General features: G+C 42.3%; 1 protein-coding gene across 1 annotated transcript in view; it reads left to right on the forward strand.

Annotated features, from left to right (window-relative positions):
- The window catches only part of ARFGEF1 (ARF guanine nucleotide exchange factor 1), a 972,411-nt gene that overhangs the window by 356,288 nt on the left and 595,358 nt on the right, over positions 1 to 20,765 (forward strand). The window contains exon 9 of the mRNA XM_078687191.1: positions 1,117 to 1,250. Within this exon, the coding sequence (XP_078543317.1) occupies positions 1,117 to 1,250 (134 nt within the window). The remainder of the gene's footprint in view (positions 1 to 1,116; positions 1,251 to 20,765) is intronic.

A 20,765-nucleotide genomic window follows, 5' to 3' on the forward strand; every position in this document is an offset into this window, starting at 1 on the left:
AGAGGGTGAGTTGAAATAGAGATGGAGGCAAAGAGAGGGATATGAGAAAGATGACGTAAGAGAACGTAGTGATAGAAAAAAGAGGTAGATGATGAAAGGCTAAATAGTTAGAAAGGAGTATGGTAGTAAAAGAGTTAAGGTAGAGTAAATAGTCAGAAAGAGAGTGAGAAGGGAGGCGCAGAGGGTCAATTGAGAAGTTAGATAGCAAAAAGGTAGGATAGAGAGATCAGGAAGTGAAGAGATGTGGGTTGGAGAGAAAAGAGGTCAACACAGGTATGGTAGAGATAAGTCAGGTAGAGGGCATCATCGTAAATAGTGAGGTAGAGAGACGGCTGAGAGAGTAGTGAAATTAAGAATTACATTTGGGGGAGAGGGGATATAAATGGAGAAAAGATACAGAGTGGTGAGATATAAAAGGATCAAGGATGTACCTGGTGCGGTATGAGGTAGAGAGAAAGTTAAGATAGAAGGGGTTCAGAGGTACCGATGTAGGGATAGGCACAGGTTGATAGAGGCAAAAGTGAGGTTGAGCGAGAGACCGGTACAGCGATGTGGGGTGCAGAGAAAGAGGGGGATAGTTTCATTGAGATAAGTAGCAAGAAAGAAAGCTAAATAAAGGTGGATGAAGTGGAAGAGATGAGTTGAAATAAGGAGGCAGATCTAGAAATATTGCTATTTAATTTGTCCTGCTTAAGGGGCCAAGAGTTTAGTTTGGTCAGGCTCGGTTTTCCCAACAGTCAAATAAAAGTAAGTATGTATTAATGCACCCATTTATCAATTACCATGAAGGACCCTGTTTGGCGGGGACCTAATTTGCCCATTATGTAAAAATAATCTGGATTGAATTCACCCGCAGCTGTGTACGTTTAAGTCTTAGACATTTTTAACACTTGGTTAATTCTCAAAGCAAGCCCTGAGCCTCTTTGACTGTACATGCACATGTAAGTGCTTTGATTTTCTTGAAATCTTGTATTTGGCAAACCAGTGTTGACATCGACATGTTATGTACTGTTGTAGGTAACACTTTCAATAATGCCCATCATTAACACAAGTATTTCAGGACATTTTAATCTTACGCTTTACCTTACTGTATTTGATATTGTTTTATGTTTCTAGGAATCTGGAAATACTTCAGGGTCTTCTCCTGGTGCTAAGTTCTCCCACATTTTACAAAAGGATGCCTTCATAGTCTTCAGGTCACTTTGTAAGCTTTCCATGAAACCTCTACCAGATGGGCCACCAGATCCAAAGTAAGTGTAGTGAATAGCTCGACAGCATTGTCGTTCACTCAGTTTATATAAAACCATGCTGTTCAACTGTATGCTGAGGTATTCTTCCCAAGCCTTGTGTTTTAAATGCAAGGAATATTTATGAATGAGCCACAGATACTTTACATCTTTTATCAACGTGAAAGGTAACCACAAAAGTATAAAGAATGTGTTTTGATTTAATATAAATAAGGTGCCAAAGAATGAAACTGAGTTTTAATGAAAATTGTTCGCTGTGTGGCTTGGTTTGTCATTGGATGTATATTTCGAAAAGTCTGTGTCTTCTGAGATGACCAGAGCATGAGAGACTGGAAACCAGATCTTAACACTCACCATCTTGACTCTGAAATAAATGATGGGATCTACTAGTAAAAAAACAGTTACACAATTTGAAGAATGCAAAGTTATTGTTTTCAACTCTGATTTAGGGGGAAATGAGTTGCACAGAGTGGGACCCCAGATGAGAGCCTGCAAGCAAGTGTTGGAAAAAGGTGCAAGTAGCAGATGGCCTATGAGTTAGGTCCATATTGGGATGTATGAGAAAACTTCACACCAAAGACATTGAGGTGTTCTCAAGTGAATGGATTTATGGGAAAAATGCTTGATCTTAAAGGAGATTCTGGCAAATATCAAATACTAATGGTGAATTTCATGAAGCGGAGACATGATAACTCTTACTTAAACTTAGAAGCAGATATACAGGAGCATTCTGAGCCGCTTTCAGAAAGTGATTAGAAAGATAAAGGGCTATGTAAATCTGGTTTATATTTTTTATATTTTCAAGGATGAGCTGGTTCATAAAGATAGATTTGTGAAGAGTTTTAAGGGAGGATATATCTGTGACATTTGAGCTGAAAGTCAATGGAGTTAGTGGCAGGTTTGACTTAAGGTCGGAAAGAGACACTAGGGTCAAATATAACTGGGTAGTGAAACAGAGAAAATATTGAGCTGTGTAATGATACCGGAAATGGCAGATTATGTCTTTGAGTGAGCTGGTCATCATTTGGTCTCTACTGATAGCAGGCAACCCTTTTAGCTGCAAATGTTGCTCAGAAGCCCTGTAAGTTCGATACAAAGTTGAGTATTTTCAGCATAAGATTGAAAACTGAGTGGAAGTTGTCAGACCTCTTCTTCAGGTATTGGTGCAGTCATTGGTTATTCAGCAGTTCTGTGCTGAATAACTGTTGTATAACCTAGGGCCTGAGACCATGGGTACAGTTACTCTGCCCAATGGGCACTAGATATTTCTGTTTAGACCTTGAGATGTATTAATCATTGAACTATTACTGTTATAGGTGATGTTGGTTTGGGAAGTCAGATACACCAAAATAAAGTTGTTGCACTCAGTCCAGCCAGATATATAGAATCTAAAGACAATTTAAATCTTTGTAATAGCAGGATGTAAACTGGAAAAAGTTTACAGTTTGGGTTTTGAGATGATCACAAACATGGCCTACATATTAAGGCAGTTAACATTGGAGTCTATGGCAGTGTAAGTCTTTCAGCCATATATTACCAGTACTTGTAAATCTCCGAAATTATTAATGTCTCAATATATTACTGTGAGCAGTGTTTCTCAATAGGTCTCAGTAGCATATTTAATGTTGCAATAAAGTCAGTGTGCTATGATGTGTCTGCCCTTTTGACTAGGCGCAAAAAGTTGTCACATTGAGTGAACAGGGTTTCTCAGCCAACAATGTTCATACTTTATGGGAACCGTGGATATTTAGTGTATGTTGAAACATGGTACAATCCATAGCTCACTGTTCATGTGGAGACCAGCAGGTCTCCAAAGTCAAGTGCGATCACTGGTTCTAGGAATGCTGTGTTGGTTAAATTAGATCCTCTTTAAGGGCTAACAGCTTATCACATTTGGAATTCATCAATGGCACCTATGTTTTGAGACCTGTGGCATCAACTGCACCCACTGATTTCTACAGTCATCAAGGAGAACTTGTGAAGACTTGTCCTCCTAGAGAAGCTCACTAGACAGTGAGTGTGTGTTAAGTTTAAGCAGTGCCAACATTATTAAAGTAAAGAGTTCACCCTAATAAAATTCACAAACCAAGTTAAAAGAGAAATAATTGAGCAAAAAGATACCAAGATCATTAAATTAGGTTGAGAGTAATAATATATATTACTTTTTAAAGTTTTACGGCAAAAAGGAATACAAATTAAAACATCAATCAAGTCACTGTTCCCTGTTGACCATGACAGAGAGCCATTTTCAGGCCGACCACAATAGAGCAGAAGTCGGATACATCAAGGGAATTGTCCTGATCAAATTTTTTACTTTCAGACTTGGTGTCGGAAATTGAAGTTAGAAATTCTCAGCAAGGCAAGTTCAAGTCTATGTCCGGCGAGGGTCCCTCACTGTTGAATACGTAGTTGCATCCGTTAGTTTTGGCACCAAAACCTCTGATTGGGACAAGCCTGGATTTTGTAGCTGCTGAGGTTGCTTCTCGAGTTGGATAGATTTGCTGCCTCACCCTCATACAATGTTTTACCTCTGGACTTAGTCAGTTTTGTGGAAGTCAGACGTCTTGAAGCTGTAGCTGCGTAGGGCTCTGCGAGGTTGGATATCTTCACCTTGGGGTTCTGCTGAATCATTTTTCAGTGCAGAGAAATGTTCTGAGCTGCTTAAACCTAGTAATCTTGCCCCCCTTGAATGCGACTCAATGGGGCAAGCCTTACCACCTTCTCCTGGTCCCTCGGAGTTGGAAAAAATGACTACGTGCCAACTTTTTCAAAGTGCTGGAAGTCCTTCAGCCCCTAGCTCATCAGGGCGGGTTTCTGGGCATTGGGTTTCTAGGCATCAGGCTTCCCTCCAGATAAGATTTATGCAGGTTTTTACTCCAGAATCAGGAAAACTGGAGGCCAACTTCTTGACTCCTAAAAAACAGTTCCAGTTCCTGGGTTAGTATCAGGAGTAAAGAATCTTCTTTCAGCTGTACCTTCTTCTGCAAGTGGAGTCTTCTCAGGTTCAAGGATGTACTGAGGTGGGGGTGGCCAGCGGCGACGCAAGATGACCGATAGTTCGGTTAGCTCCCGTTCCCCAAACCCACTAACTGAAAAATCAGAGTTAAATATCCGTGCTGGGCAAACAGCAAGAGTCGTCGCTGACCGTGTGAACACTCCGAAGCACAGGGGAAGAAGAAGTGAGCCTCTTGGTGCAGCGAGTGATGCGATCCACTGTGAGGCCTACTCAGTGTCTGTCAGCCAGGGACTCTAGTTTGGGGACCCGGCGCCCGAGCAGAGTGGGAGACGCAGAGGTGGCGCTGGCCCCACAACCCTGAACAAGAGACGCTGTCGGACCCCCCAAGAGACCAATATGAGCTGGGGGTGTCGACCGGGGGGGGAGACTCTTGAGGCAGCAGGGCCCAGAACAACACGGAGAGACGGGCCTAGGGTTAATAACAGCAGTAAGAGGTGGGGGAGACACAATTGATCTACTGCGTAGCAGTTACCCATAGACGTTGATCCACCTCGTTGAGAGACCTAAACTGCAAGTGGCCATCAGCTGGGCTTCAGTAAGGCCTGCACACACCCTGGAAGAAGGGGAAGGCTGTATCACGAGGAAGGGGGGAAGAATAGTCCCCACAGCAATAGTAGATCACAACGGGGCCAGTAGGGGAGGCTGAAGGAGTGCACAATACCCCTGGACAATTCGAACATAGACACAAGAAGCAAGGGGGGGGGGAGAGGGGGGCCGATTCCGCTTCCCTGGCTGGACCCAGACCACAGTTTTGTACCAAAAGCACCCAGAGGAAGAGACGACCACCGAAGAGAACAATCACAACCATAGTTCCGAAACGCGAAGAATCTGTTCACATTTTGATTCAGAAGAGCGCGCCGAAGCGTTGAACGGGGGTCCTCCAGGTTCCCCATTGTGGTCCCAACTGGTGGCACCCGACAGGCCTACCCTAGGTATGACTTGAAGAGGAGCTGAGTGAATGTCAGAAATATCACAAAGCTTATGTCATTGTGACTGGTTAAAGCCAAGAGGTGTACACTCTTTCGTGCAAATCCTGCAGGGAAACAGATTACTTCACATGTCCAGATACTTTGGAAAAGGGGATCAGCAGAGTGTGTCCTAAGACGAAGCAGTAACAGAGAAGAGGATGATCAATTTATGCATCTGGAGTAGCCATTTCAGGACTTAATGCTCTACGCATCAGACATCCTACCTCCTTAGGCTGGCCTGCCCCTTAGATTTAATTGCGACTGATAGATAAAAACCCAAAAAACCAAAGTGTTCCAGGATATTATGATCAACCAGAAAGTATTAAGATGTGTTGTAATGGCTGGTATCCTTAACACAAATGCTGTCCCTAGATGCTCTGTGAGGCTCAAACTATAAATAAGAATAGTCTGACCTGTCCACCTGGTGTACTGGTTTGGAAGGACATTATTTTGTCAAAGTCTTACCCTGGCGAAAGGTGGTGAGCGAGTACTAGTGTTTGGGGGCAATATATGGTTAAACTTGTTATAATGTAGCATCTTTATCACTGCACTTACCTGCGTCATCCTCTTGTCACTTGTTGGTGTCACCCTGCTTGGGTGTTCCAAAAATGACTATTGGTAGACTGTTAATGGCTGAGGCACAATAAAGTCTTTTTTGACTTCTCTGCTTGTGGCCTACAGTGTTTTACAGTTGCAACACGGACTGGTGTTCTTGTCTCAACACGACACCGCCTCCAGCAAGGAGCTGCAGCCATCATTCTTTATGTCTCTCTTTATTTGGACAAGTGCTACAGGCCGTGTTTGTGGTAAGCTGGGTGGTGCTGTCAGAGAGAGATCTGTTTGGTTGCAGGACTGTTTAACTATATTTCTACCCATTAAACAGCATCAATAATTTTATCTTAAAGGCTTTCTGGATAGTGTAGACTTTTGCATTATTACACAGCCAGCTACAGTTGGAACGCAACCTGGACTCTCTCTTCAGAAGGTACATTGGAACACTGAAGTGCCAGAAATGTCACAGAAATGTCTGCCTAACTTCAAAAGCTGAAGTTCAAATATTGCGCTCATCTCATCCAGCGCAATTGTAACTGCAGGCTACTTTGATGTCAATTTCACAATCTGACTTGTCATACTCGGTTGTCTGCTAGCCCACACAAAATTATTCACATACCCTGAGCAATGAGGTGATTATTGCCCCGTGCTTTACTAATCAGCACAGCTTTTCTTGCATGTTGGAATTTTTTTTTTTTGTTTTGTTTAATTAATATAACAAAGGATATCTTGTTTTTGTACTGTTTCTGTGGATAGTCACTAGAGGTGAATCCAGCATGGCATCAAAGGCATTATAATCTTTTAAAATTCATATGCACTAAGTCTTCACTAGCCCAAGGGAATACAATTCCATAGTTTGAGATGCAGATATCCTTTAAAGTAACTTCTTGCTTCATCTCTCAAAGGACAAAAGATGTGCTCTTCTATCCTCTGCATTCCATAACATTGAGTGTGTCAGAGTTTTTCCAGTTGTTCCACTGGGGACATAATCTGTAAATTATCATGCAAAACATAACTCCTCTGTTTTTAGGTTGAGCCTAGCAGCAAGCATGCGATGTCTGCAAGACATGCTGTATATCGTCCTTGGGCTTCGGTCACGCCCATCAAATGCCATTCGTTCTTTTATGTATCATTCAGAAATGCTGGCTTTCTAGTGGCGCATGGGTTATGTTTGTCCCTCCTTTGGGTGCTCGGTTCCCTCTCATGGGACTGCCCGTCTTACATATAGGCGTTTGCTTCTGTCCTCTCGTCTGTGCACTTTTGTATTTTTATCTTGACTCTGTTCCAAAAAGCTTGGTTCTTTTAAAGTACGCCGACAACAAGACTCGCACCCGGATTCCCCAGTTCCAAAGTCGGCATCTCTGGGTGTTATGCCACGTCCTGTATCCAAGACAATCTTCTTTTTTGAGGGGTTTATCCCATTTTCCTCACTAAGTCGCCCCACCACCCACCATGCACCCACCCTTAACCCCTTTTTTCTTTTTGTTTCCCTGAGCGCCCTCCCTTAAACGCATGAGAAGGGCGTTCCCTTCATTACATAGACGTTCAGGACAAGTGCTTTCAAAATCTACAGAGCCTCGTATCCTGAGTCTCTCTTCCTGGGCCCCACCCTGCCAGCCCACACGTCTTGTCTTGTCTGATAAATCCACAGAGCACTCGTTAAACAGGGTTCTGAAACCACTTTGTATGCTGAGTCTAACCATGCCATCAAGTGAACTGCAAAGGGAGCTCTCTCCTTTCAGGGGAGTAATTCGATGCTTTTAAAACATTTACACCCCACAGCCTGCTCACTGCAGACTTGTGCTCACCATGGACGGATGAAATCAACCATACTAGTAGAATACAAATTCGTGACCTGCATCTCACAGCGGGCATACTGCACTCAATTTATAACATGAAATACATTCGAAATAGCTTTGTGAGCATTACATGTAGACAGAAAGCAAAAGTATTGCTTGCAGTATATACTTTGTGCTTACATGAACGCAGTGTTGAAAAACCAGTCTTGAAGGGGGTTAGACACTCACAGTATGTAGCACACACGAATACAGCTGAGCACCGAATCCATTAATATGGGAATAAGGGAAACTACACGTGAATGGGAGCTTCTCCTGTTGGGGGACGAACCGATATTTTGCACACCCAGGGATGCATGCAACTTGAACAACAACCCTTTAGAATATCGTCTCCAAGTGGGGTGTTGGTACACACTGACGGGCCTCATATAGACGTACTATATATAATGACCTGCAAACTTGACAGATATTAAAATATCATCATGCACTTTTCCACAACATGTACTTTATTGCCATCTGTGTGCGCTTTGATTCAGTAATCGTTTTCCAGGATATCTACGTGGATCAGCACTTAGCAACATAGTCGCCTCTACCGCTGCAGTGCTGTATAGTAGCAGCTTACTTTAGGTAACGTGATCTATACTAGGCTTACGAATTTTTGCATTTCTTATTCCACTCGACGTTAAAGAGCATGCCCAAAGTATTCTCACACTGCCTTCTAGCAGGTGATCTTTTGGGCATTGAAGCCCCACACCTGCTACCCAACAAACCCCGCCAGTCGCTATCTGAGAAAATACGAAAGGAAACAAGGTAGTCCACGAGCATGAAATGCATTCAATGAAAAACACTTTTCTTTCTGCAAAGTTGAGGATATATTGCATGTGATTTATAGTCTCCACATTAGTTCACATTCCTTGATCCGGACGTGTTATCCAATACAAACAGACAGCCAACATGTGTTTCGTCATAAAAACTTTTTTCAAGGCTGAAAAAGATAATGGTAATCAGCACGTGGGTAGAAAGTGCCTCACTGAAAATATCTGTGTGCTAGCAAACATGTACTACAAGCAATGAAAAGTTTAAGAGCAAGGGGCCTTAATAAACCTCTAAAATGTCCATGCAATGTGTGTCAATATGTTTTTGTAGAAAGTACCTGGCGCAACACAGGGCCTTTATAAGCCTGTCTGTTTGTGAAGTCTCCTGAGTAAGATTGCCCGAAACAGAGTGAGCTATGAAGCAATGTTGTGACTTTGACCACCAGCACTTATTTTGAAAAATAATAAAATAAGCACAGACTAGACAAGAGCATCTATCCGTCTAGCTGCACTCACTGTACCATCTATTCATCCATGCATCAATTATGCATACTATCCATCTATTTAACCATTTCCATTATCCAGGGCATCCGTCTGGTCATGCATGCATCCATTCATCCATCCTTCCTAGACAGACTCTGCCATTCACTCATCCACCTATCCATGTACGCATTCACAAGAACACCATTCATTTATCCACATGCAATCTTCCATCTATCCGTCTACCCACCCACCCATCCATCTGTCCATCATGCAGAGCATTCATTCATCCATCCATGCACGCTTACAGACACACTCTCCTGGACATGGTTCCACCCATTCATCCATGTATTCTTTCACCAGAGCCTTTAGCCATCCCCATACATTCTGCCATCCATACCTCCACCTATCCATCTTTCCTTGCACCCATCCATGTTTCCCATCTCTAAAGCTCAAAGTATCTAAACATGCTCTCCCATTAAACCATATTCAGGCTTTTAAGTCAAAAGAATAGAAACATTGACATTGGCTTGCCATGCATGAATGTTTTTATTTTTGGTGAGGCCTCAAGAAGTTTCAAGCTTGAAGAGCACCAAATAAAAACAACCCTCTAAGAAGCGCAGACCGTGACAAATTCGTCCTTAGCACACAGTCCAGCGAGTGCATGCTGTAGTAGTTGCTACAGACATTATTAACCTGCAAACAAAAAGCAAAAACTTCTGTTTTCCTGCATGTTAAACAGAAAGCTTTTCGTATTTACTGCACTTTTTGAATCGTGTGCTTTTATTATATTTTTATAAAGTGCCATCAAATAAACGTAATGTGTTAAGTTCCCTGACAATGTGACAGTGATGTCATGTGACAGCACACCACCACCTCAGCATCACTCATCACCACCTCAGTCTGCCCTCGAAATCTGGCATCTGGTAATTCTTCCCTATTGTCTGTCCACTGTTCATGTTGTAATTCAGGTACTATTTCCCAACCTCCACCCTCCCATTGTATATGTCCCTTACCCCCCAAAGCAAAAAAAAGACTATAATAAACAAGCATTAGAAACAGGCAGGAAGAAGCTGCAAGCACTCCAAAGACAAAAACACTAGAAGTGATTTGTTTACGTTAATTCTTTTTTAATAGGGTCGTTCAGTTGTACATAATGTTTTCTTGGTTATATATGAGGTAACAAAAATGCTTAGAACACTTTTTTATTATAGCTGTTCAACAAACTGCACATCAACCACACTGCTCTACAACATATCTTAAAAACATTGGCAAAGCCTATAGCTCTGGCTAAACATTTAAAAGGTCTCAAAGGCAAAACCTATTGGCTATGCCAGTGCTTGTGTTACATCCTGAGGAACCAATGTTGCAATGGAACACGTGGAAAAGGGTGTTCCTAAACTACACAGAGTGTGTGACACCAACCTAAACACAGAGGAGAAATTCGCACTATAGGGCAAAAGGAGAGAAAATATTAAACATCACACGAGCTCAACCAGGAAGAGAGTCATGGTTTGAAATAATTTGAAATAATTGTAAAGACTAAATGCTCACTGCATACTGAGCAGAATTTTTGACAGATTCTATTTTGGAAGGTAAGTCCAGAGTTAGAAAGACAATAGAGGAATGTGTGACTGCCCTCCGAAAACCTGCAGCAACTTGTAAAATTTGATATATTGGCTGAAGGGAAAATTAGGGATCAGTTTGTTTTACACTGCAGACTGGACAAAATCAGAGAAGAATTAAGACTGAAAGATGAGCCTGTATTATGTAATGTAATAAGTAGCGCTAAGCGAGTTGAGCATATGTTGACGTGTAGAAGAATGGAAAGGTGTTATAGATAAGAAATCAGATGTGTTTGTTGTTGAGTTTAAACTTGGTATTAAAGGCAGTGCTTAAACTGGTACCCATTGCAAAGGTATTTGTTTCTGGTGCTGAGTATAAGGACATTATGTCAATTGCAAAGAGTGACCTGCTGTTAGGTGGTCTGTATCAAGTGCAGGAAGAAATGTCATTACTCAACTCAAAGACTTATAGATCGGTGTAAGGTGAAAGACAGTGTGAAAGAGGTGTGTGAGGAAGTTGTGATAATCCTTCTGATGTAGCTAATATCAATGCTGTCCTGTTTGAAATTATGTTGGACTTTTCCTCTGAGTTATCAATATTCTCTTCTAGTGCTTATCAAGAAAATGTTAAAGGAAGAGTCATTCTAAGAAAAATGGATATCAGACCTGGCAGTGATTGTGGCCAAGTTTTTAACATGCTGGGGTACTTTAGAGCACTCATGGAGTTTAGAGATCACTCAACCGAGGGCGAAGTTTAGGTTTCCATTAAGTCGGATGTAATTCCAGGAGGAACCCACCACAAAAGCGTAGGAATTTTTTGGGATGCCAACACTGTCCAAATATGTGTGTAACAGGTCAGTTAGTGGTGCTAGGATTTTTTGAAGGTCTTTTCCCAATGTGTTCAGTTAGAGTTTTGCTGTCTTAAGAACTATTCACACACAATTAGGTTTAAAGAACAATATGTGTCCTGTTGTTTCCAAAGCAAAAAAGTTGCCACTCAGTATGCAAGATACTGAAAGATCTGAGCTGAAAATATTGTGTGATGGAGGTATAATTGTCCCTGTGGAGGCCACAGAGTGGTTACCTTCAGTGGTGTTTGCTTGTAAGGCAAGTGGGAACACTGGACCCTGTGTTGCTGTCCGTGGGTTAAACAAGGAAGTAATTGTGGACAGATATCTGTTGCGAAATTTGATGGACATGATGTCAACTAAAGCTGGTGCTCGCACATCGTGAGATGCACGTGTCCATCTGGCAGCGGTTGCCCAGAACAAGTTAAAGAGAGCCCCATTCCGCCTGGAGCTCCTGATTTGGATGCTGAAGCCCCCTGACGATTAATTGAGGAGGTGTCCTTTTGAGGGTGAAAGTGGCACTTTTGGAGACGTATATGCCGGGGAGACATTTATAACATTTGAGGAAGCATGCACCACATTTACACTGGGACACGGTAACTTTTTACCCTATGCTGGTTTGGCGCACTTAGCCTGGGAAACCTGGCCATCTTTTCCAGAGGCTCCCAGAACCTTGCACACGCTGGAAATACTTTTGTCCTGTATGGCATACTTACTACTTAGTGGTGACAGGTGATGTGTTCTTCTGGTGCCCAGAGATTTCATGTGTGTGTGTGTGTGTGTGTGTGACATCACAGCGTTGTCTAATATTACCTTTTTTTTTCTTTTTAAAATTTTCTTTTTCATTTTGTAGGTAGTGATAAACAATGACAGAATTATGATGGCCACCCAACAATGTGAAAATCAGCAGCAAAATACATACATCATAATTTCCAGTGTCATGATCCTTCACATGCAGATTAACATATTCAAAATGCAGGGCTCAAATTAGGCGTCACTTTAAGAGTTCACAGCCCCCCAATACTATCTATTAACTGGGAGTTAGTTCATTTTAAATTTACGACCATCCTCCTGCTTCATCAAGCATGTTGACATAAACCTTCATGTACAATGCCAAACACTATTAAGCTTTATAATATGCATGACCTTCCTCTGCCCACTGTAGGCCTACCTTTTCCTGCTCATTAATTCTTCAGAGGAGTCTCTTGTCCAGAAAATCAACAATTCATGGAGCATCTCAGCCCAAGCCATATAGTCTTTCTCCACATTATCATCCACTCTAACCTCCTGCATGCGCCTCTCCTCTGCAAGTGCCCTCTGTGACATATCCATGGTCCTTCCTGTATAGTGGGTTTAAACATCAAATGAATGGCAAGCCATCTTTCCGCCAGTAACAACCCCAATGATGCATATTTGTACTTTACCTTAATGGTTTTAGTGTATGGAATTACACTAAGTAGGCATTGTTTTATGGAGATCTCCAGTCTAATATTTGATGAGCTTTTTATGGACATTGGTTAACGTGCCACATCAGGTATATTGTTAAATCTGCTGCCCCTGGGACCCCTGCCATCCACGGTTTCTCCCAGTTATTCTCTGCCGCACACCATCTGGCAGAATGTTGGCAATGTTCTGCAAATTAATACAGTTCTAAAACTGGGTGGTGCGAGGATTCCTTCAGTTGTAGCCAGTATTAGGATCCCGAAGCCTACTCTACTTTTCTTACCTGCCCATATTAAGGAAATCAAAAGTCTATCTATTACTTTGAAAGTACACTTGCGTATCGGGCATTGTGACTTCTGTAGTACTTATAGGCAGCTGAGTAGAAATTCCATTTAAGCTCCTGTGATCCTTCCCGAAACAAACAATGGTACTGTATTCCAAAACACAGCTGTGGCCGTCAGACCAGCAAGCACTCTGCCCATAGTTTAATCATATTTTTTGTCAGCCATGTGTGCTACTTGAATTCCCAAACATAAAATTCTCTGCTTCCCTCCTTAGTACTCCCTCTGGTAGTGTTTCACGCATTCGCCCTTCCAGCCATGCTAATGGAAACACTGGAGATTTTGACTTCTTAATAAACAGTCTTGGGACCCTCCAGAACTGCCACTACTACAAAAATAGTTGCAGCACTGAAATTGAAGCTGCTCTAAATACACAAGGGTGTCATCTGCATACAATGCTCTGTATCTCCCACTCAAACACTCCATTGCTACATCACTACATGCAGATGCTCTGTCAGGGGCTTCATTGTTAAGGGGAAGAAGAGTGGGGAGAGAAAGTATCCCTGCTGGTACCCCTCTCAACATGCCATCATTCTGATATGTAGCCCCTAGACCTGACCCGAGCTGTGGGATCTGCATATAACAAGGATATTTGTTAGAAAATTAGAGACAAATCCCATCTTTGCCTGTACCACCCACATATACTCCTAGTCTATACTATCGAAAGCCTTTTCAATGTCCAAAGCTACTAATGCTCTTCCATATTTTAGCCCTGTATGGACTGCATGACATGAGTGAGCCTCTGAATATTCATGAGGGTGCTTCTGACCGAAATAAAGCCGCATTGGTCCTCATGCACCAACAAGTAGATCACTTTCTGTAATCTTTTAGTCATTGCTTTGGATAACACATTGATACCTACATTAATCATAGAAAGAGCTAAATTGAAAATGATCTCTATCCAGTTTTGGTTGCATTACTATAATGTTTCTCGCTTTGTTTGTGGTCATTTTCTCAAACTTTTGGACACTTGGAAAATCTCCAGGAGCTGGTCAGAGAGCATTGCCATGTATAACTGAAAAATTCAGATGGGAGTCCATGGGTTACCAGTGCCTTATTCCTGGGCATACCTTTGAATGTCTCTAGTAATTTTTCTTTAGAAAGATCCCTCTCCAATTTCACCATCAGCTCTCTACTAAGCCTCGGAAGTTCTATCCCATTGAGGTATTCTGTTAAGTCTGCAATTTGTAGTTGATGTAGGTGCTTGTAGAAGTTGGCTAAAAACTGTCACAGCACTTTCTTTATTGAGACTTGAGTTCATTTAATCACGCCCCCTTCTACCTTTAGGGCCTTGATCATTGGTGTTTTGTGTTTGCATTTCACGTTTCAGTAGCCAGGCCAAGTGTCTGCTGGGTCTGGTCATCTATTTATGCAGCTTCTGTTTATACGCCTGTAGAGTAAATATGTCAGTAATATCCCATGATTCCTCTATTCTCCATTTCACTACTGTTGTATCTTTGTCTACATAAATTATCACCTGATTCTGCTCTGGTAGGTGTTCCTATCGATCTTCTTGTCTCTGTAGATCTTTCTGTAATTGGAGGTTCATTCCATAAATTGTGTTACGGCATTCACCCTTCACGACAACCTAAAGTGCATCCCATTCATTTGCCCTGGTTGACGTAGTTCCCTAGTTGTCCTTTAAATAGCCCTCTCTTACTTCCTTTAAGTCGGTGCTAAAGACAAAATCTTTTAGGGCATCAGGATTTAACTTCCAAGTATGGAAAGCTGGGTTACAACAAGCCCAAGTATAAGTGAGTAGTAATTGTGTATGGTCTGAGAGGAATCTACCCAGGCCCACCACCAATTGTATATTGACACCCAATGGAGGTGTCATTCCCCCTATATTAATATCCAGTCTAACCTCCTGTACATGTTGTGAATGGGTTAAACAAATGTGAATTCTGTTTGCGTGGGATATAAGATCTATGCAATCTGCTCTGCCATTACTTCATCCAGCGCTTCCATCATTCCCACCTTCTTATGGCTTCTCACAGGCAACCTATCCAAATCTCCATCAACTATACAATTGCAGTCTCCTGCTCAGAGGAAGAGGATTCCTATGTATGGTGGCAGCACATTGAGTACCCTCCAGAAAAAAGTACTTTCGTCATTATTAGGTGCATATACTTTTAGTAGGCACATCTCCATCCAATCTAAAAGGCCATATGTCAGTATAAATCTGCCCTCTATATCAGCGTCACCTTCTCGTAGCAGTATCACAGGAACCACCCAAATGGACCTTTCCCTGGTGCATATGTTGAATAAGTATATAAATATAATCGCCCTATCTGCTTTTTCTTTAATTTAGCAACTTCTGTGTCAGCTAAATGGGCCTTCTGTAAAAACAACATTCCCACTTTATTCCAGGACACACCTTTTACTTCTCCCACCATGAATGGCTGTTCTTATTTGTTACCACCCATGCCCTGGGGAGGTGGAGGGTAGTACGACTGCTGTTTGGGTTTGTCCCATGACACTATTTCATACTCAGTTTACTGCCATCAATGTTATGGTGTAATGAGAATTGCCCTTGTGCCCATACTCTATCATTATTGCTTGATAAAATATGAACAACCATCACAACACCTCCCCCCTGGAAACCCAAGAAAATAGACTGAACTATATAACTGCAATATTTCCCATACAAGATACCACTGAGAAACGTACAAACTTGTTGGGTAGGATGTATTCAACGCTGGAGTGGTTGGATCATTTACACTTATCTCTTTATGGGAGATCTAATGTATTGAAAATGCTGGTATTGCCAAAGTTTTTATATATGTTCAGAACAATTCCCTTAGAATTCCCTGTATTATGTTTTAAGAGATTGGATAGGATTTGCTCTAGATTCCTATGGGGGTATAGCCAACAGAGCAGGACTTATAAGAAAATGGTGCTTCCAGAATATCGCGGTGGCTGGGGTATACCACATTTTATGCTGTACTATTGGGCAGCGATGATACAGTATATAAGTCCCTTGGTAGTTGGTGATCGTGCAGAAATTTCACCATGTCATAGTCCATCAATATATGAGTTTGGGTTGGGTGATGAGACTAACGAATGTTTAGTCAAAATTATAGAACCAAGCTATTTTAAGAAAACTAAATTCAAAGTTCTTAGAGCAGCATATTCTTTTTGGAGGCAAGTCAAGCGCAAATTAGGTGTCTCGAAGCTTAATGCGTATACCCCATTTTCAGCTCCTGGGCTTCCCATTAATTTTTCGTGATCAGGTGGCCCACAGATGGGGATCAAAGGGAATTCACTGCCTAGGTGACCTATGTGAAGATGGCCAACTTGTATCATTTGTTGACATGCAATTGAAGTATGGATTAGCTAAACAGGAGTTCTTCAAATATCTTTAAATTCGTAGTTTCCTAATTAAACAAGGGCCTGGATACGGACATCAGTTTGTTAAGATCGTGCTTATTAAAAAAAAATGAAGAGAAAAAAACCTACAGGTCAATATTATACTCATTTATTAGAGATATTCCCTGATGATTTAGATCTATGTCAAGGCAAGTGGGGAAAAAAATTGGGGGTTGAGGGGGTTAACATAAGGGATTCTTTAGAGCTTGCTAATCAAGTTTTGATGACGGGGAGGATGCACACTCAGCACTATATGGCCCTCTATGATCTGTACTATACCCCAAGCAAGATCTCTAAATGGGGGACATCCACGGCTGTCAATTGTAATAGATGTGGCCTTTTTGCGTCTGATTCAATCCATATGTTTTTTTCATGTCCTAAGTTAGGGGAATTTATTAGGAAATTGAGCAGTTTTTTGGCATAATAACGGGAGCTTCTGTGTGTATAACGGGGGAATTGGTTTTGATTGGGGTGGGGTCTGACATCCTAGCACACACAAGATCACGAGCCAACACATCTTTCTTGTTTATCTGTATGGCAGTGGTACGGGCTTGTATAACTAAGGATTGGATTCTTCCTGACCCCCCGACTATTTTGAGTTGGCGCTCAAGGCTATTAGCCATGTATAACCTAGAATTTTCAATATATAAAACCAAAGGTAAAAGGAAAAGAGCAATGGGAGCGAAGATCTGGTCTCCCATAACCGAATGGATGTAGGTGTAATTTGGTTTGGTTACATGCTGCTCTGGTCAAGTCGTGAATTGAAAGTGGATGAAATTTCTGTTTTGTATGTTTTCCTATTTGGGTTTGGGTTTCATTGATTTATATGAGATATGCTTCAACTTTATTCCGTTATATGTTTGCTGTATTTGCTTTTGCTTTATGTGTATAGTTCTGTATCATAACCTTTTTGCAAGGTGTATGTGTCTATCCTTACAAAAAAGGGGAAAAATGTATTTAAAAAAAAATATGTTTAAAAAAGAGAAACATAACACCTAAGTATATTGAGACGCTCACTTAAAAGTTGTATAACTTCATATTTTGTTAAAATGCTAATCCATACTTTCAGAGGGAGTCTTGAACTCCCCGCACTGCGTTCCGCAGAGAAGTCCCTGTGGAGCACTATGCTCCCGACCTCCATAACTAAAGAGTAATCTGCTTTGCCACCCTAGGTCAGAACTGTAAGATCTGCTAGTGTCTGATCAGGGCTAGCCCTGTAACAAGTTAGTCATTCCCTTACCCCTATGTGTCCTGCGCCAGTTTTTCATGTCTCTCTTTGTAGATCCCTGAATTATTCAAATATCATCCTTCAGCTATAGTTTCAGAAAATTTAAAAACACATGTTGCCTTCCCTACAGTGTTATGGTGATTTTCATTTAAAACAGGATAACTGCGAAAGTAAGCCCGGAATCCACATAATCTTCAATCAGATTGTGTCCTGAAGAAAATCCCTTGGTTCCCCTGGCTTGCCTGATCTGAACCCAGCATGTTTCATATATCCGCAACCTTCAACAAGTCCAATAGGGTGAGCTCCCTGACGGTCCCTGGAGACAGCAAAGTGTGACCTTCTACAGTGTCCAGTGTGCCATTTTATTGCACCTCAACCCAAGCCTCTTCCAGGCCTGTTGATATGCCCCACTTTCCACCATTCTGCTAGGCTTTGTTCTACTCCTCATCTCGCGGGTATTCGTACCAGTGTCATGATGCACTCCAATTCTGTGTTTGCTCTCTAACCGGTCCAATACTTAATCATGGTGCATAAATAAATACGGCCGCCCTCCTTTCACCACTCTCAGCTTTGCTGGAAACAGGAGCATGTTTCTTTTTTTTTTTTTCTACTTTGTTTATTAAGTTTTGACAATGGTATACACAGATGATATGACAGAAAGACTGTAAAAAGCACGTATATCTGTGTTTTGAGCATGTAAATACAATAAATGAGATACAAAACAAAGAATAAACTATAACAAAAACCAACAGGAGGCATCATATATATCACAAAGTTTCAATAGTAGCGACAATGGGCTAGTTCACCAGAGATCTATAGCATAACAATAACATTTGCCAGATTAAATAACTACGGTTCCGCCTTGGGGGGTCAGCCAATGCCATATCAGAACAGCCGCCCTGAAGAGGCAGAGCAAGGGAGGGCCTGTGTGTAACTATGTGTTCGATGACTGTGGATCCAGAACAGCAGTTTGGTTAGGGGAAGTTGAGTCGACCTCCTGAAGTGTTTGTAGCCAATTTAAAAAGGGGGCCCATATATCCTTAGGTCGTGAGGCAGCGGGCATTAACTCCCAATAAGTTGACAATTATGTGTGGTTAAAGGTGACGTCTTGGATCTAGGCCTTAGTTGTGGGCACCTTTTGATCTACCCAATGAATGGACACTCTACGCTTGGCAAGCAAGAGGAGTAATGCATGTAGTTTGCGGATTTCGGCCTTAGTGTCTTTAACATACCCCAGAAACCCCATGAGTGGCTGCGGTTCATGCAAAACCCCGAGTATTGCATGAATTTTGTGGAAGATATACACCCAAAAGGCAGCTATAGGTGGATAGAGCCAGGACATGTGGGTTCCTCAACCACCAAATGTCTGTCAACCTCCCGTCCTATGATATCTTGTTTAGTGCAGCACAAGAGTTGGGGTGCGCGAGGAGCCCCTCCTGTCCAAGAAATCGCTATGTATTGAAGTAAAGTCACCTCCCCATATTATTGTGTTGCAGCCTAGCAGTTTGCTCTTGGCCCATGCATTTTGAATAAATTTGAGGCAATCAGTATTCGGCCCATAAACCGCTGCAATCGTTAGCTTCACTCCCCCCCCCCAACAAATGAAAGATTATGACAAATCTGCCCTCCGGGCTTAACTGCGAGTCAAACTTTCTCCAGTCAATACCCTGTTGAATCAGGAAGGTCACTCCCCTCGCATAGTTGCAGTAAATTATGCACCCAGCGCTTGTGGTGTGTCAGGTGAGTTGTGCTATTTAAGTGTGTCTCCTGTAAGAGACATAGCTCTATGTGGTTCTGATGAGATATGAATGAACCAGTCTACAATCATTCAGGCCACATATTTTCCAAGTTAAGAATCTAAAGGTACTCATTCCCACCCGAGTGTTATGTCCATGGTAAATGTGAGTGGCTCAAAGAAAGGCGGGAATATGGCAAGTGGTTCGAGCTGTGACCCATGGGGCTGAACCCTCCCTCGCATTCCCCAGTGAGGGTTGTTTGACACGTGGTAATGATCGTGCATAAATGGATATACATTGTTCTCCTGTCTAACTCCCCAACTGTAACGCCCCTTCCCACCCCCAACCTACACCAACCCCCCAATTTGGTTGTGCAAACACCCAAACCACCCCCCACAGAACAATTCAACAACATGACCCAGGCTAGGGCCTGGTGGTAAAATGCGGGAGGTCTCCCTGGAGGCATGGGGTCCCCGGTATCCAGCCCTGCCCAGAGGTGGGGTGGCAGAGAAGGATGCAGAGCACCAGCAAAGCGAAAATAATATCAGATATACAGCTCCCATGAAATGAGCAAGATAGATAAGACTAAACCTTTAGCAGAATTCTAAGCACAGTATGACTCTGAATCAACATAAGTTTGGTGGCAATCGGCTATTGAGAACACAAATACCGGCACCGGTTGCAGACGCTCAGTCATTGTCACTAAGGTGCTCCTTGGGTTACTTAGATTGTCTTTAGATTTGGCAGTCCGTCGCCATCCGCCCACATGCTTAGCAAATTTCATCGCTGATTTTGCATCAGTGAAAAAATGAGCGGTTCCCTCATGAGTGACTTTCAATTTGGCGGGATACAGTAGAGCATATGGCACTTCCGCAGATAGGAGCAAGCGCTTAACTGGCACAAATTCACGGCGTGCAGCTTGAACGGCAGGCAGGAAATCCAGAAAATATGAGTTATTGTTACCTTTATCTTGAATAGATCCACGTTTGCTGGCCAAACACAGGACAACATCCTGGTCCCGATAGTTCAGCAGCCGGGCAAGGATCGGGCGAGGAGTGGATCCTACCGGCGGCCTAGGCCTAAGATGCGATGGGCCCGCTCGACAATGAAAGCCACCGATAGATCAGGCCCAAACTGGTCTTTCAAGAGGTCCTAAATGTAAGTTTCCATTTTAGAAATGGCTGTCGTTTCCGGAATGCCCAGTATGCAAATATTATTGCGCTGCAGCCTGACTTCCAAATCATCATTTTTGGCCCCTATCAGAGTTAAGACCTTGTCCATTTGCAATAGCTTCTCTTTGGTCTCGACCTGGAAGCCGTACGCATCCGAGAAATGATTTTCAAGCTGGTCCAGCCTAGTTT

The sequence above is a fragment of the Lissotriton helveticus genome, chromosome 4_1, assembly GCF_964261635.1.
Source record: "Lissotriton helveticus chromosome 4_1, aLisHel1.1, whole genome shotgun sequence".
Classification (NCBI taxonomy): domain Eukaryota; kingdom Metazoa; phylum Chordata; class Amphibia; order Caudata; family Salamandridae; genus Lissotriton; species Lissotriton helveticus.